An 18276-nucleotide genomic window follows, 5' to 3' on the forward strand; every position below is an offset into this window, starting at 1 on the left:
GAAATCACCTGCATGGCTGTGAATGGCTGTGAATCGCTGTGAGTCTCCCCGCCCCTCAACATGATGTTCGAGAACATTATTTATCAATTCACAAACAGAGATTTCCTATTATCGACCAACCCCGGACCCCTTTTCAACCAGCATAAAATCAAAAACATTTAAAACACTAGTAAAGCATTATACGAAATTGCACTCATTGGACGGCTCACTCAAAGGACATGCCCCAAACTCTTTCAAACCCACCATTATTATTTTATTTTTAGAATAAAATAATTCAAGAGAATCTTTTAGCCGTAAACTGTAATGAAGCTGTAAGCGCTATACTACCACCTAACTCCGTAAACTGGACACTACCCGAACGAGGGAATAGAGGGAATAGAGGAAAGTTTTTGGGTAAGATTGGTGGGTGAGAATAGGAAGCCCTGGAATTGCAACGTCTGTGGCTCGAACATCACAAAATGGCACACCAGATCAGTCGTCTCTACCAATAAGGGCATCATATAACTTTATGGATCTTTTACATGTTACCTTGGTTAGGATCTTCTGGTGGACTGGTGCCAAGGGCATAAATATCTGCTGGTTTGTGAAGAGTCTACAGCTCAATCGGAAGAGATTCAATTCACCCACACACTTCACTGGTACACTTTTGAACCACGGGTTCGCACCCGTCAACTCCTTGACTCCAGCCCACCCCAAACAAAGCAGTCACTGAATATGCTTTTTAACATGGTGATATTTGAGGGTGGACGAAAAGTGATATAATCTATACATTAATAAAGAAAATATAGTTAAGGTGTGATTAGCGTCCCAATAAAAAGCGCTCCATTATCCCCACGCTCCTCCAACAACAGGTGAAAAGCGTTTGAGCGGAAGGGTTTGCTCAAAGCCACGGGCACGTGTGCTCATTCCTGTGCCTCATACCCCAATGTTGTGGAATCGGCATGGAGGGGGGCTGTGAGGCAAGCATTGGCTGCCCTCGAGGAGAGCGAGATCCCAGTGTGGGTCTTTTGGACTCCTCCTCCAGCTGTGTCGAGGGACCAGTCGCACCCCCTAGCCTACGCGAATAAAAGTAAGGTGCGCGAACGCTATTCTAAAAGCATGCTGCGCTGTAAAAATAAATAAATAAATAAATCTCTTTTTAGGGGGGGAATTAAGTTTAATGATGGTGCAAGTCGGGCGAGCTGCGCATTTTAAAAACACGCTCAGGCACCATTGCTAACCTCGCATTTTAATAAGGCACGCGGGCTCAATTACCATTGTGTCGTTAAAAGAAACATACGTTTCAAAAATAGAGTTGGGCGAGACACGTACAACAAAGAAAAGTCACATGCCCACCATTGTTAAAGTGCAAGTATGCATGCGGCATTGCAAAAAAATAAATCATTACACATAACGAGAATGTGAAGAGGCCACGTGTCAGAAGGGCTGCGAGTCTCTCTGTGCGTCGGTGGAGGAAGCGAAGGGGGGGGCAGCCTGAGGGAGGTGCTGCATGTGAGGCGCAGTGCTTGAGGAGAGCGTGTGAGGCTAGCACAAGTTCCACGCCGCATGTTTGCAGGTAACTCTGGCAAGCTGCAAATGCGAAGCAGCAGCTTGGTTGCCATGATAATAGAAAGCTATTGGCCACTGTCTGTACATACGAGCGTGCATGTTTAGCTTTGGATGAATGGCGAGAGCAGCCATCTTTGTCCATCCTGACGCGTGCCTGTAAAGCTTTGGAAGAATGGATAGCAAAAGGCAGTCGCATGGCGAGAGCACCGCATGCGCGCTGCTAACGCTAGGCGAGACCTAACAGAAGAACCGTTTTGCAAATGTCTCATTATTAGGATTGCGATCCAGAGGAGTAGTAGGCACATCATTGGGAGAAATTTGCTGGTGGACGCTTGTACCACCACGCTCTTTGGTGTTGGGTGTTAAGTGATAAAAGAATGGGTTGTCCGGTGCAGGGCGATGGTAACATGCAACCGCCTGTTGACTGGTGGCCATGTACATTGTTCATGTGCCCAAAAGAGTATTCTTAAGGGCCTTATTAAGGGCACTGTGGAAACTTGACTAGGTTGAAGTTCTTCCATCAAGGCATTAGCCTTTACTTAAATAGTGGATATTTGTAAATCAAGAACTTCTGCTACCCTTTGCATCATGACAGCTAAAGAGGTTCTTTCCTCTATTGCAGGACCGTGGGCGGGGGAGACATAAGGCTTGTATCTGGGGAAATATCCAGTCCACTGGTACGCTTAAGCTCTTCATACCAGTTTGCTTTGTCATTTTGGGGGGGGAACACAGTACTCCCTGATATCAGTTATCACTGTCTGAATCTGTGCCGAAAGGATTGTGTACAGTCTGGGCTCTACGATGTTGTAAGGGCAAAGTATCCGAATCCGAAGGACTGCCCAAGGTTACATTCTGGTCGGGAGCGATTTCGGTCAAGGTGGATTCTCCTCAGAGTCAGATAACTCTATGGGCTGCAAATGCTCACACGTTGACTTATATTGTCAATACAAAAGGAAATGGTGCAGGGGATGGTGCTAACCCCAAAGTCAGCATTGAAGCGCTTGCCAACCCTGATGCACGCCCAAGAGCCACAGAGTGCTTCAAGGGTGGAATAGTGGCAGGAGTCTAAATGAAGGTCCCTGCGGGATGCTTGAGGCTCTAAGGCACACCAGAGGGAGCCCGTAACGTGACACAAATATGCAGTATGGACTTTCTGAAAGCCTCTACTTTCTACAGTCTCACTGGTAGACCTAGGCACTCGAGGTGCGCCAGGACCAAACTCCGAATGGACATCAAGTGCAAGCTCAGGAGACACAAGGACACCCCGCACCCTCTCTGGAATCGGAGAGTGGAAAGAAGTGCCATATTCCTGCTTGGACGTTTAGTTTTTCTTGGGCTCACTCGAAGACTTCGATTGCAACAAGGATCTGCCATTGTTTCTTTACTGAAGCAGCATGTAGTAATTTATCGCTGACGAATGGGCAGCTATTGGTGCTTTTTCTGCTATGGGAATGGGATCACCTGGTGTCAAAGTTAAACCTTGGTCCCATATTGCCTTGGAGTTAATATGGTTGCAGTTGTCACAGGCCCTGGAGTCGTGTTCCGACCCCTGGCACCACAAACTAAATTCATGAGGGTCGATCCGATGCATCTGTTAGCGACATTCTCTACATGGAATAAAGTCTCTTGTTTTAGGAGGTGACATTTTCCCCTGCACACTGGTTAATTTTACTAAAAGGTTCAATCAAAAAAAATAGAAAAATAGAAGAAGTTCCAGATCCATGTCTATAGTCGTAGAAAGAAAGTAATGACATCAGAACGCAAGCATGGCTCTTACATATGGCTGTGCTCACCACTTCAGGACCGTAACAACGTCAGCAGGGAGCTGCATGATGCCTCCTACAAGTGAACAAGAGGACTGCATTTAAATTTCTGGTCCCTATGTCACGTCACAAGTTGAGGTATCTCTGGTTAGAAGCATCCACCAGAAAGTTATGTTTAATCCATTCTTTCTATAGATTCTATCAAGTAGTATACATACCGAAGCTCCTAGAATACCTGTTAGTCCAGACCTCACTCTCACGCTACACCATAATTTGCTTCATACAAAAGAAGGAAAGCTCAGCATCCTCAAAAGACATCTGGTTACTGAAGAAACAAACAGAAATCTCTGGACTACCCTTTCCTATTTAAGGACCTTCCAACTACGGATGCATAATGTTAAAAAAAAGCAATCACAGAAGAAAAATATCCCACCAATGTAGAACAATGAACTTGCATAGCAAATATACTTGAAGACTAATAGGTAATGAATGCCGCAAGACGACAAGTTGGTTCTGAACAACATGTCCTTGCTAATATGCAAACAAATACAGGATCGAACAGTATGAAGCAATGGCAATCTGAATAGTGGAATATCACGTTAGAGGGGTCAGCAAAAACATGTTATCTGGTCACACACAAACAAATGTAATACATATAAAACATTTATAAGTTCTGTATTTTTATGGCTGTGAAGCTCCCTCCACATAGCCTGAAGCGGTTATGTTCTTTTCCACTTTCTCTATTTGACTAGTGCTTTCAAATTAGACATAAGGGGATAATCAAAAACACACACAAGAAAATGGGAAAGGGTAATACATCATTCACCGGTTGATTGTGTACCTGATCAGCACTATGAAAGCCACTAGAATTCATAAATATGCTTGGCCTGCAGGATATCTTGAACACTCAGCATTTATGTATAGAAGAGCAGCATTCTACTTTTGATGGGAATAATCTTGCAATATCTTAAGACTGGTTGGGAATTTTGGAGTAAAAATGTGCTGTTTGCTGGAAAACATGAAGGTGTCCCTTTGTAAGTATACATTACAGTACACCAGCACATTATGAAATTCTCAGGACAACAGGAGAAACTGCATTTCTTCCAACATGTCTGGGAAACTTGAGTGACATGCTGGTCTTGTTTTAATGAGTGAAATCAATAACAAGCAGACTTATGACAAAGCAGAAATGGAAGCAGTAGTGCGGAGATGGTGGCTGGAGTCATTTTCCGTGTTTGCTGTACATATTCTGTTTATCCAACAGCAGCCTGACCACAAATAACACTTTTGCTGCAAGATGGATACTTTTACACAATCAGCTTTTATCGAGATGCTAATCAGCCCAGCACAGAGAGGAGGCATTACTTCGATCACAAACGTTTATTGAAACGGTATTACACACTTCATGGGTAAGTGCATCCAAGAGATGGAAAAACTAGCTGATCCAAACAAGATCTGCCAGTGCCTTTGGTAGGCTCTTAGACCACTTCTTTCCAAGGTCTCAGATCTTTGCAGTTTGCATATTGACTGGCAGCATGAGTCCTTTTTCAATGAGTTGAATCTTGTTTTAAAGATTCAATCATTCTCCTCTCCTTTTCCTTTGCCTTTCGGTGTACATATGGTGAGTTTTTTGATGTCCTATGAGACTTGTTTTCTGCCTGAAGCTTTTCCCACAGTCAGGGCATGGGAATGGCTTCTCCCCGGTGTGAGTCCTTTGATGAACAGTAAGGTGAGAATTAACGCTGAACGTCTTATCACATTCCAGACACCTATAGGGTCTTTCCCCTGTGTGGATCCTCAGGTGAACCTTTAAGTGATAGGACTTCGTAAAACCTTTCCCACACACAACACATAGATATGGCCGCTCTCCTGTGTGGATTCTTTGGTGAACCTTAAGGTGTGCGTTTTTAATGAAGGACTTGGCACAAGCAAGACATTTGTAAGGCCTCTCTCCCGTGTGGATTCTTTTGTGAATTCTAAGCTTGTATGAGTTTGAGAAGCTTTTTGCACACTCATCACATCTGTACATGGCGTCTCCAGCGCGCATCTTGTGAATAGAGCTGGCATACTCTTGGTGCCCAGAGATTCTCATGCACTCCGTACCTGTCCCGTATTCACGTATTGAGTGGCTCATTTGGTGTCTCATCAAGCGGTCCTTCTCAATGAAGCTCTTGCCACACACAGGGCATAGGTACAATGTCTCTCTCGGGTGGAAAGGAGAAGCGGTCTGCTCACCCGAATCATATTCGTATTCCAAGGATCCATTCAGAAGGTACTGTGAAGGCCAGCTCTTTCTACTCACTGCTCTCTGCTGCTGGTGCCAGGACTCCTGTTCATCAAAATAGGGGGACATGTTGTTGGTGGTTTCCCCTAAGGAGGTATCATGCGGAGAGATTCTTTCAATCAATTCTTCAGGGTTTCTTACTGGGTCTATAGTCATGGGCCCAAAATCTACAAGATTAAAAGGAGACTCGTGTCACCACGGACATTATATTCTGATGAGAAATACAAGACAAACAGAGCCTCAGGTGCCTCCTCTCATATGTGCTACTAGACACTCAGAGGATCGCAGGGAGACTTCCACAGGCTCAGGGAATAGACGCGCTTCCTCTTGGGCATATAATTTCAGAGTCTCATTTACACAATGGCCGTAAAGAATGACTGAACATGAAATCCTTAAGATTTTAATGCCATATTTTCAAAGGGGGCAGAAATCCTCTAAGTTTTCAAAAATCAATCTTTGTATTGGAGTAAAACCATATTATCTTTAATCCTGTCAAAATTGCTGGTGTGGATTTGATCAAATAGTTTACTAAGAAACTTTCCTCTCAAATATATTACATCAATAATTGCACATAAAACATTTTACATCAATAGTAATAACTATTTACAATACTCTGGATTCTAAAGTTTGCAAAATAAGACAAGACCAGCAAATCAGATGCATACAGATGGTGTACGGACCACACATTTACAGTATGAATGCCACTGACAGCCACAAGCGTTCCTCAATTCAAATAATCATACAGCAGGGTGACTCCCTTCCCTAAAGTAACAAGGCACAAGCTTTAGGTTGTTCAAGGATGAGCATATAATATTAAGTGATTCCAAACAATTATATCACAAAGTAGCTAGTAAGTGGACGCAATGAGTTTGTCAGTATATTTATGAATCCACTTGTAATTTACTACATGAGAATACAGCTTTCGATTACTTTGTTGCAATAGACTTCCCCTACACTTGAAAATGAATCCAGTGGAATAGCACAAAGTCAGGTTTACGAGATACCGAGAGCAGCATCATATTGGCTCAATGGATCTTTGAAAAATAAATAATTAAAGAGGGTGGATCTCCTCTATCACAGGTTTTTAACATTGTCTTCAACATGTACTCCCTTAGCCACAAGATCAACATTTTGTATATCTGTGCATGCATAGGGCGTTACCAAGCATTGACGCAAATGCCAATTGGGAGTCCCAAACTGAATATTCACCATATGACCAGATTCTACCTGTCCTCCTAAACCTTCAAAATAAGACTTATGTAGAAGCCATTCACATGGGGGGAAAAGAGGATCCATAACCCTGAATATACTCTGCTGAAAACCAAAAGCCACTGGACGGCATATAAAAGAGAAGAAAAAGAAATGGAACTGCTGCAAACTTAACCGGAGAGGACTTGTGGGAATACCAAGAGGGTTTCTCACAATATTTTTTAATCAGTTTTACTTCAAACTCCCTCTTGATGAGTGTCTAACTTTCAGATGAGACATAAGAAAGAGCAGACTGCATGAGAGAAGTGCCCATATGTGTGGAGGACCTTGATAAATTGCATGTGAGGGAAATTCATTCTATTGTTTCGATGAGACCGCAAAAAAGTACAAACTATAACGAAGGGTCGAATGCTACTCAAAGAGCAAAAAGGACTGTAATGAAGAAAAATGAGCCTACAATAGAGACTGACTTTTGATTAACCCCAGAGGGCCAGCATGGACATGACTGACAGTCATAAGCCTATAGCTGAAGAGGCTGGTCAAACAAAGACAAGCTGAATGAGGATGACCCAAACTCCACCAAGTACACTAAAAACGAGATTTGTAACACAGCTGTGCTGTAAACATCTAGACCTAAAATGGAGGCCCGACACTATCCAAGTATTCAGTCACGTCAGTAGAGATCAGGAAAATATATAAATTGCATTAAGGCAGGGAAGCTCTCAGCGTGGCTCGCTAAAAAAAGGGGACAAAGGTGAATCCCCGTTATCAGAATAGAAGCAGGGGATATGGTAGAAATTCCAATCGCCAACGCGATGGCATTTGCGTCACATCTAGAGGATCTGCACAGTAAGAAACTCCAAGCCTCGGTGGGAGACTGGAACCATTTATTGCCGACATTCCGGCCCCAGGTCTCAATACAGAGTTGTTAGTCTCTGGAGACTGAGATCACGGAGAACCAGATATCGGATGTCTTAGCACAGATGAAGGGGGCAAATCTCCAGGCCCCAACAGCCTGCCAGCAGGCTGCCAGCAGAGGTCTTTAAATGACTTGAGTCGTGGGCCCGCTCCAGGCCATGTTTTACAGGGCAAAAAGGGTCAGCTGGCTACGACAGGACCCAAGATGGGCGGCAATCGCAACTATCCACAACATGGGGAAGATAGGGGAGGATTGTGCCTCACATATTTGTGCCTCAATTTTGCTGAAAAATATAGAAACCAAGGAGCTGGCTAAGATCCTTGCCAACCCCTTTTTACAGGTGGTGGATACCTTGGTGGCCCCAGACCAATTGGTCTTCATGGCCTCTAGAGTGACTAGGTACAACTTACAGAGGCTTGCAAGTTGGCTTGCGCAGAGTGAGCGAATAGATGAACTGGCCATCCTATTGATGCTGGATGCTGAAAAGGTGTTTGACTCCATGGAGATGCACTATTTGATGGTGATCCTACATGAGATGGGGTTCAGCCCGACATTCCTGTCATGGGTGCAGCTATTCTATATGGACCCGGTAGCCAGGGTCAAGGCAGACGGGGCTCTCTGACAAATTGAGGAGGGTAGGGTTACTAAGCAGGGCTGCCCATTTAGCCCATTATTATTCACAGAGGCCAATTATCCTTTGGCAGCTTGGTTACGTAAAGATGCACTATTCAGGGGTGTATAGTGGGACCTGTGTTGGGAGAACATTTCATCGCTTTATGCAGATGACATCCTCCTTTATTTGGGGGATGCAGAGCGTTCGATCCAAAGAGCACTGAAAATCCAGAGGATATTCAGGGTGTAAACTGGGCTTTGCATAACCTGGCATATGTTGGTGGCGTTCCACCACCTTCCCCTACAGCCATGGCATGGGTCGGATAGGACACTACCCGCTAAAATGGGAATCTGTAGGCTTTTGGTATTTGGGAATCTTCATGACTAAAGATCGTGAGGTATTCATGAGGGAAAACCGTACCAGAAAGCTGGAGGTTTGTAGAGCGGACGTATGGCAAAATGATCTATGAACCGAAATTACTTTATGTGTTGCAAAACAATCCCAGTCAGGTCCCTGGTGGGTTTTTTCACTTGGTAAACAATGTTGTGGTACAGAGGGACACCAAGGATCATAGCGATGACAACCCTGACTAGAAAGCCGTTAGAACTGCCCTCACTGATAAACGCCTCCACTCCTGGGCATCATACTGCAAGTGGTAACCGATTGGCCCTTCTCCACAAAGTAGGAACGGGCAATGGACCCCGGGAGCTATGTCAGGCTCCAGTACAGGAACAAGAGGCTGACACCACTGCCTGCTCCAATGGCAGCAGTAATTAACGCACAAGTTACTTACCTTCAGTAACGATATATCTGTAAGAAACATTAGTTAGTGTTAGATTCCTTACCTTAGAATATCCCCAGGCGTCAGACTGGATCCGGAAAATTTTTGTCAGCAGTACCCCTGCGCGTCGCTCGGCATCATCTGCGGCTCTGCGTCCGTCGTCGGCGTTGTGATCGCCGGGATGGCGTCGAGTACTTAGACGCCGCCCTTGCGCGCTGACGTTGGTTCTGTACATAGATTTCCGCACCAGTAACGCACAGCCATGATAGAAACCGACACTGGTGCCATGAAACTAGGGCCCTGAAAGGGATATCCTTAACCCTAGATATCAGTTTGCAGAACGGGGAGGATGGGTGGGGCGGTAAGGAATCTAACACCAACTAATGTTTCTTACAGATACATTGTTACCGAAGGTAAGTAACTTGTGCATCTGAAAGAAACAGATTAGTGTTAGATTCCTTACCTTAGAATAGATACCCCAGCAATACCAACCCCGGTGGTGGGTCTGAGAACCAAGATCACACCAGAAAGTCCCGGAGAGCAGAACGGTCGAAAAAGCCATCTCTCCGGACTTGGCTGTCCAGGCAGTAGTGCCTAGCAAACGTGTGCAGCGAGGCCCATGTAGCTGCCTTACAGATGTGCTGCAAGGGGACTCCCCGACCCAGGGTAGTAGTAGCCGCCCTGGCCCGAGTGTAATGGGCCCGCAGCCCAACAGGAGGCTCCTTTTTCGCCAAGGAGTAGCAAACCTTGATGCACAAGAAACCGAGAGATGGTTCGCTTGTTCACCGCCCGTCCCTTCTTAGCACCCACGTAACCAACAAAGGGCTGGTCGGCCACCCGGAACCGGCGTGTGCAATCTAGATAGAAAGAGAGCGCACGTTTTGGGTCCAGACAGTGGAGCCTCTCTTCCTCCTTCGAAGGATGCGGAGGCGGAAATAAGGTCGGCAAGGTGATGGACTGCCCGATGTGAAAGGCTGTGACTACCTTGGGCAGGAAAGAAGGACGAGTCCTCAGAACAACTTTGTCCAGATGGACAGAGAGGAAAGGAGGTTTTGAAGATAGAGCCTGGAGCTCACTCTCCTGGCAGAGGTGATGGCAACCAGGAATGCAGTTTTAAGAGTCAGAAGACTGGGGGGACAGTTATGGAGTGGCTCAAAGAGAGCGCACATGAGATATGTCAGAACAAGATTCAAGTCCCACTGAGGCACCACGAAGGGACAGGAGGAAACATGTGTGTGATGCCGTTCAAGAATCTATTTACAACAGGGGACTTGAAAAGAGAAGGCTGATCAGGAAGCCTTAAGAAGGCTGAAATGGCCGAGAGGTAGCCCTTGAGAGTGCCCAGAGCAGAGCCCTGCTGGGCAAGAGACAGAAGGAAGAGAAGAACTTCTCAAAGGGGGGCAGAGAGTGGATCCACAGCCTTTGCTGTGCACCATGCCACAAATCTGCTCCACCTGCAGGCGTATACTGTTTTTTGTGGAGGCGCGCCTGGCTGCCAGAATCATATCACAGACTTCAGGAGGCAAGTTAAATGGCCTCAACTGTCGCCGCTCAATCTTCAGGCATGTAGGTGGAGATTGGACAGGTACGGGTGGAGGACCGTCCCCTGCTGCTGCGACAGAAGGTCCTCCTGAAGAGGCAGACAAATCGGGGGATCAACTGACATGCTGAGTAGCTCGGGATACCAGTATCTTCGTGCCCAGTCCGGAGCCACTAGGATGACTTGGGCCTGGTCTCGCCTGATCTTCTTCAGCACTCTGGGCAGAAGTGATATAGGCGGAAAGGCGTACAACAGACCGCAACTCCACTCGCGATCAAAATTGTCTCTGAGCGAGTGCCGCCTTGGAAATTCCAACATGCAGAACTGATGACATTGCGCGATCTCTTCGGTGCCGAATAGATCTAACCAAGGCTCTCCCCACTGCTGAAAGAGGCCTTGCGCCACGTCCGAGTTCAGATTTGTGATCCATCATGCACCTGCGGCTGAGTTCGTCCACCCTGGCGTTCAGGGAACCTGCCAGGTGTTGAACCACCAGGGTAACGCCCTGGTGTTCCAGCCATGTTCAGAGGCGCAGAGCCTCCTGACAGAGGGTCCACGACCCCACCCCGCACTGTTTGTTGCAGTAGCACATGGCGGTGGTGTTGTCCGTGAACACCTGCACTACACTTCCCCGGACAGAGGAAAAGTATGCCTTCAGTGCAAGTCGGATCGCTCGTAGATCCAGAAGGTTGATATGGAGCCGGGACTCCGCCGGAGACCAGAGGCCTCTGATCTCCCTCTCTCCCATGTGGCCGCCTCATCCCAGGAGGGACGCATCTGTCACCACTACGTGCTCCGGTTGGGGAAGGGAGAGAAATCTGCCGCTGACCCAATAGCGGTTCGAGAGCCACCACTGCAACTGGCTCGCAGTGCCCTCCGAGATCAGGACATGGTCGGACAGGTTGCCCTGATGCTGTGCCCACTGAAACTTCAGGTCCCACTGCAGAGCCCGCATCCGCCACCTGGTGTGATGCACCAGAAGGATGCAGGAGGCCATCAGCCCCTGGAGCCGCAGTGTCAACCTGACCGAGACTCGGGATAAAGGCTCAAAGATCGGAATCAGAGCCTGATTATCCCGAATCCGCTGTTCGGGGGGATAAACCCGAAACTGCGCCGAGTCCAGAACCGCTCCGATGAAAAGGAGCTTCTGAGAGGGGCACAGGTGTGACTTAGGCACATTGATGGAGAACCCCAGCGAGTGCAGGAGGTCGGCCGTAGTCTGGAGGTGGGAGATGACTGTTTGGGGCAAGCCCGCCTTCAACAACCAATCGTTGAGATAGGGGAAGGCTGAAACCCCTAATCTGCGCAGATGAGCTGCAATCACCGCCATCACTTTCGTGAACACCCGTGGGGCGCTGGTAAGGCCGAAGGGGAGCACAGTAAACTGAAAGTGCTCGTGGCCTACCGTGAACCGCAGGTAACGCCGGTGGGCCAATAGGATGGGGATGTGGAAATACGCATCCTGTAAGTCCAATGCTACCATCCAGTCTTCTGGGTCCAGGGCAGCTAGGACCTGAGCCAAAGTCAGCATCTTGAACTTCTCCTTCCGGAGGAAGCCGTTGACGCTCCGTAGGTCCAAGATAGGGCGTAGGCCTCCTTTGCCCTTCTTGGGTACAAGAAGGTAGTGGGAATAGCAACCACATCCTACTTCTGGCCCAGGAATGCGCTCGATGGCCCCCTTGGCCAAGAGGGCCGTAACTTCCTCCTGCAGAAGTTGAAAGTGATACCCCGACATGCGGTGGCATGGCTGGGGTGGTCGCCTCGAAGGGGAGGGAGTAGCCCCTTCAGACGATTTGCAGCACCCACCTGTCCGACGTGATAGTACGCCAGTGGGGGAGATGATGGAGGACCCTGCCCCCCCACTGGCAAAGAATGGGCCTGAAATGCCGGACTAGGAAGGCCTAGAGGCAGATGCTGCAGGGGCGGTGTGGACTGACCCTGCCGGTGTCCCCCCGGTACCGCTACGGTGGTAATCACGTCCGCGACCGCGTTGTGCCTGGGTCTGCGGCCTGTGGCTGGCTTGACGTGTGGGGGCGCCCCTTCCCTGGCCACGAAAGGAGCTAAAATCGGAGGTTTGCTGGGGTTGGCCTAGGCCCTAGGACTTGGCATTAGCTCTAGAGTCCTTGAAACGGTCCAGCGCACTGTCCGCCTTGTCGCCAAAGAGGTGACGGCCATCAAAGGGCATGTCCATGAGGGCGGCCTGGACATCCCCCGAAAGTTGCCGGACCTCAGCCAGGCATGGCGGCGAACCGCCACTGTCGTTGCAATCGCCCTACCCAGCGAGTCTGTGGTGTCGAGTCCACACCGTATTGAGTAGTGTGCTGCATCCCGCCCTTCTGCCAGGGCTTGGGTGAGCTTTGCCCGGGCCTCCTCTGGGCACTGTGGCAGCATCTCCGCAACCGCATCCCACAGAGATTGGATGTAATGGCCCAAAAGGCAGGCGGTGTTGACAGACCGCAGCCCCAAACTCAGGGAGGAGAACAGTTTCTTCCCAAACTGATTGTACCTTTTGGATTCCCGATCCGGAGGAGCAGTCGAGAATGCGGTCTGGGATGTAGAGGCCTGGATTACCAGGCTCTCGGGGGTGGGGTGAACGGACAGGAAGCTAGGGTCGCCCGGAGCCAGGCGGTGGCGTCGGGCCACGTTCCGATCCACAGGGAGGCCTGTGCAGAGCTTGGACCAGGTGTCCAACAGAGCGTCGGTGAGGGCTTCGTTGAACGGCAGTAGAGGCTCCGAGGAGTTTGCCTGCAGTTTGAGCACCGCAGTGAGGAGGTTATTCCTCACGGCCGTGACGGGGAGCTCTAGAGCCAAGGCCTTGGCCGCCCTTTTCATCACCACACTGTAAGCAGCACCCTCCTCCGAAGCCACGGAGGGAGGAGAGATGAATCCAGTGTCTGGCGAGGTGTCTACACCACTGGCCTCCCCTAGCTCGTCTGCCCAGTCCTGGCTCAACTGACACTGCAGCGCCAGAGGGTCCTCAGACCCCTCCCAGTCCCCCTCATCATCCATCTCCTGATAGTCAGGGAAAAATGATGGAACCGGGTCATAGGTGAATTGCTCACCCATCGGCGCCGGATGGCACCGGTACGATGCCGGACCGGAACAAAGGCTGGGACTGTGGACGCCGTCGTCCGGGGACTGCGCCGTGGTCCCTGCGACGTCGGCCCTGCGGAGTCGGAACCGGAGTAGACGACGGCGCCGGGGCCGAAGCAACTGACGGCGCCGGGGCCGGATCCGGAGCCGCCGGCCCGCTAGGGCTCCCAGACGGCCCTGCGGGGTCCGAAGGTGCCTAGACAGGGTCCAACGGAGGGAAGTGAGTCCTCATGGCCAGGAGGAAGTCACGTATCTCCTCCGGCATCACGTGCAGCCCAGGGACCGGCGGTTGTGGAGCTGGACGCGGTGCTTGCAGCTCTGGCGTGCTGCGTAGGCGGTGTCGCCCGAACCCGCGAGTCCCGGGGTGGTGGGGGGTGGGGGGAGGGGGAGTCAGAAGAGCAAGGACGCCTCTTCAACTTCTTTTTCTAATGCCTCGACTTCCCTGAGGACTTGGAGCCCGACGAGTGGTGGTGACTCGTCGAGCAGCGATGACTGTGGCTCCGCGACCGGTCCCTCGACTTCCTCCTAGACCGGGACCTGGAGCGGCGCGGAGCCGACTGTCGGGGCTCGAGCCGCTAACGGGACCGCTACCATCTAGCCTTCGAGGTCAAGGCCCGGCAGTCGGGGCACGACTTGTCATCGTGGTCGACCCAGAGACAATAAAGGCAGAGACGGTGGGGGTCGGTCACCAACATCAAGCGGTGACAGTCCTCGCTAGGCTTAAACCCAGGCATCCCTACTGGCACCGCGAGTGGAAGGTCGACTCGAGAAGTGATCAAAATACATCAAAAAAGTTAGTCAAAAAATGACTAAGAGTACTGCTCTTCCCGGATCTGCGCTTGCTGGCGCGGAAAAAAGAAGAACTGACGTCAGCCCTTGAGGGCGGTGTCTAAGTACTCCGACGACGTCATCCCGGTGATCACAAAGCCGACGACGGACGTGGAGCCACAGACAACGCCTAGCGACGCTCAGGGGTACCGCTGACGAAAACTTTCCGGATCCAGTCTGACACCTGGGGATATTCTAAGGTAAGGAATTTATCACTAACGTATTTCTTTCAGATACATGGTATTGGGCAACTTGAACTATGGGATAGAATGAGACGCTTACACTGGAGATGCGGTATTAAAGGAGCTCAGGAAGATGGAAGGGATTCAAAATGGGACCTTCTGGACATCTCGAAGATGGGGTGGTATGGCAGGATGGTGAGATGATACCATTCACTGAGCTGTAATTGACAGGGAGCCAGTTCCTTCAATACCAGCAACTAAGGAATTTACTACTAAAACATGCTGAGTGGTTGCAGGATGTGCCTGACGAAACGCTCCTAGAGTATAGGGGTGCTGGCATCGGCCCTGACTAAGCATGCTGTATCAGGAATATATTCTACACTTTTTCATAATACCCTCCCCCCACTGAAAGGCTTGAGTGACCAATGGGAAGGGGACCTAGGGAAACTGAAAAGCTATGATTGGGATTTAGCTCTCAATAGAGCATACATTGCTAGAACCTGGCTCTACCTGATGGGTAGGACAGTTAATGACCTTTGCCAGAGGGGTTGCCACCGGAGTGGAACTTTGTTACACACGCTTGGGGCAGCTCTAAGATCCAGAGTTTTTGGAGGACAGTGAGTCACAGGCTGTCATTGGTCATTGACTTCTCGCTGGCACTCACCCCTCAACCTTGATGGTGGCATGTTCCATGTGATTATACAAGGTTCTGATGCTGCACACATGGGAGGCAAACCTGGACTGGTGTATGAAGGCTGAAAGATTGGTGTAGTATGCACAAGGGTGCTCAAGAAAGTTGGAGAATAAATGGCACCCAGAGGACGCTAACTCCCTGAAGACAAGCAGCATGCCCAACGAATAAACAGTAGGTGAATGTTGACCCTGGAGACGTGTGTAGCTGTTATTAGTTGGGTGGTGGCGGTGGGAGGGCTGGCAGAGCCTAGCAGTGACCCCGTACAGACTACCATGTGGTGAGGGTCAGAAGTTTTTCAGCAATCCCGTATGGCAGGACGGGCTACCAAAATCAAGATTGCTTGGAGATAGCCGTCATCCAAAAACTGTGAAGGTGCATGGCTCCTAGGTCACAAGGAAGCATAAAGGATTGGACCTGAACTGCTCCGATGAACTTTGGGGGACACCGTGGGTGCGTAGCTACATCACTGAGACACCTACCGGGAGCATTGGAATCCAACCCTTCCCTACAATGATCCCCCCACTGGAGAATGGAGCCAGCAGTGTACGCGCAGGCGAGAGCCTGGGTACCGAATGTAGCACCTCCTGTTTGCAGCAGACTCTCTGAAAAGGACCATGAGTGGCTGCAGAATGGGCACCCACAGAGCCACTGCAAGCTTCCTCGCTGCTGGAGCAGATAATCTAGTTACAGGCCTATAAGGCCTCAGAGGAATCACCTATTAGTGAGTATCCCATGGATGCGACCACCACTGAATGGCGAATAACCACTACCACATTACGAAGAGGGGGCGAGACAGGGATTTGCTAGCAAAACACTAGACCCACAACCTCAAGAGGAAATATGTTATTGTTTATGTTGATCATAACATTGCTTTGAATGCGTAGAGTTAGAAATAAAATACTTAAATAAGGCATTGACTGGACATTGACTTATCAACACTGCTGTGCGCTCTTTGAGGGATGAGTCTTGTTCACTAACCTGTATTCACACTTCTCAACTGAGGGAGCCTTTGACTGCTCGTCCACTGAGAGTCAAATGCAGAAGGAGTACTTGTCCCACTTGATCAGGATCCACAGTAGGTCAGGCACCGGGACATTACAAGTGTAAGGCCTCAACACCACGGTTGGGCCTAGTAACCCTTGTGTGCCGCATGGCCATGTGAAAGGAGTTTTGACAGTGCTCGACTCGCAGATAACTAAGGACAAGTCATGCCAACGGTATTTTACTTAAAGAATAATTATTAGCAGGGACAGATACTACTAATTATCTGTCTCAAAACATTATGAATTGTACAGAATCAATCTATCATGATATTATAAAGTTCATCTAGTGGTTATTAACACCAACTGAAAAAGAAGATACAATGTCTTGTCTACACAAGATTAAATATTGTGTGATTAGCTGATTCATACATATGATAAAAAAATGAAATTGGACTTTTTAAAGAAAGTAACAAATCATAACTGCTTTTTGTGTATCTTTTTTTTCAGTTGGTGTTAATAACCACTAGATGAACGTTATAATATCATGATAGATTGATTCTGTACAATTCATAATGTTTTGAGACAGATAATTAGTATCTGTCCCTGCTAATAATTATTCTTTAAGTAAAATACCGTTGGCATCACTTGTCCTTAGTTAGCTATATTTTCCCAGATGCCTATTGGTTTATCGGGTATCCCCTGTTGTTAATAACGACTCACAGATAACAGCATCAAGAGTTGCGAATCTGCAGATCACACAGAACTCTTGTTGAAAGTCTCCTCTGCTTCAGACATCAAACGCCTTAATCCTTATTTGTACATCATCCAGTCCTGGATGCCCTGCGCCTACCTGAACCTCAACCCCAACATGACGGAATTCCTGTTATTTGCCATGAACAATGAACAAGATCCAGTACAAACCTGACTCAATGACATGAACCTTGATGTCCCCAAAACCTAACATTCACCGAAAGCCGGGTCATTTGGATTCACCCTGGACATTAACCTCTTCCTTAAGGAACACAAAAAAACAATGAGCCAGGTACCAGCTCATCTTTATAAAGATAATTAAACCATTTCTTCTAGAAAACTACTCAAGATCTGCTGCTTAAGCCCTGCCACTCTTGCATCTGGATGGCAGTATTGCCTTACTCCAAGGCCTCCCAGACTAACCAAAGACAGTCCTTAGGGACATCATACATGATGCAGCACATATTATCCTGGCCTGAAGAAATAGGATCACATCTCTTCCACCCTGATGAATCTCTGTTGGCTTCCCTTGCCAGCCTGCACCATCTTCAAAATCACCAGCATCTTTTACGAAGTTATCACGAGCAGCACCCTTCCATACCTAGCACACAGGTTCACCATCTTGGATCTAGAGGAACATCCCTGTATCCATCAGGACCGCCCTAACTAATCTCCAATTTAGGAAAGAGTTGAAGGCTCACCTCTTTATGGACCACATCACAATGCATTCACCATCCACACCAGCTTTCTCTACTCTTATTTGTTGACTTATGCTCTGCGGCCTTTTGACTTGGTTCCCCCTATAGAAATAGCATACATACATACAATTATTACATGTAAATGGTACTACTTTTAGAGTGGCCCAATAATGGGCACCACTGCTGTTATGCAGGAAGCCAAACATTAGTGTGCTTTTTCTGCCCCATAACTAAAATAAATTGTATTTTCCCTTTTTGACCAAAGTCTTCCTTGAAAACCCCAAAATATTTGTGAACTTTGTGCATTCTCTAGAAAGCTGTCCATTGGTAGCTTCCGTTCCCCCCCCCCCCCCCCCCCCATCATCAATGCATTTGGTGTAATTGGACACTT

At 48.5% G+C, this 18276-nt stretch overlaps 1 protein-coding gene across 7 annotated transcripts in view; it reads right to left on the reverse strand.

Annotated features, from left to right (window-relative positions):
- LOC147709768 (uncharacterized) overlaps positions 1–18276 on the reverse strand; it is a 353428-nt gene that overhangs the window by 143024 nt on the left and 192128 nt on the right. The window contains exon 9 of one of the 7 annotated variants that reach the window (XM_086928220.1): positions 4400–5762. The exons of the other annotated variants lie outside the window; for them this stretch is intronic. Within the exon in view, the coding sequence (XP_086784346.1) occupies positions 4891–5762 (872 nt within the window). The 3' untranslated portion in view covers positions 4400–4890. Of the gene's footprint in view, positions 1–4399; positions 5763–18276 lie in introns of those variants that run through there. 7 annotated transcript variants of the gene reach the window in all.

The sequence above is a fragment of the Lissotriton vulgaris genome, chromosome 6 (assembly GCF_964263255.1).
Source record: "Lissotriton vulgaris chromosome 6, aLisVul1.2, whole genome shotgun sequence".
Classification (NCBI taxonomy): Eukaryota; Metazoa; Chordata; class Amphibia; order Caudata; family Salamandridae; genus Lissotriton; species Lissotriton vulgaris.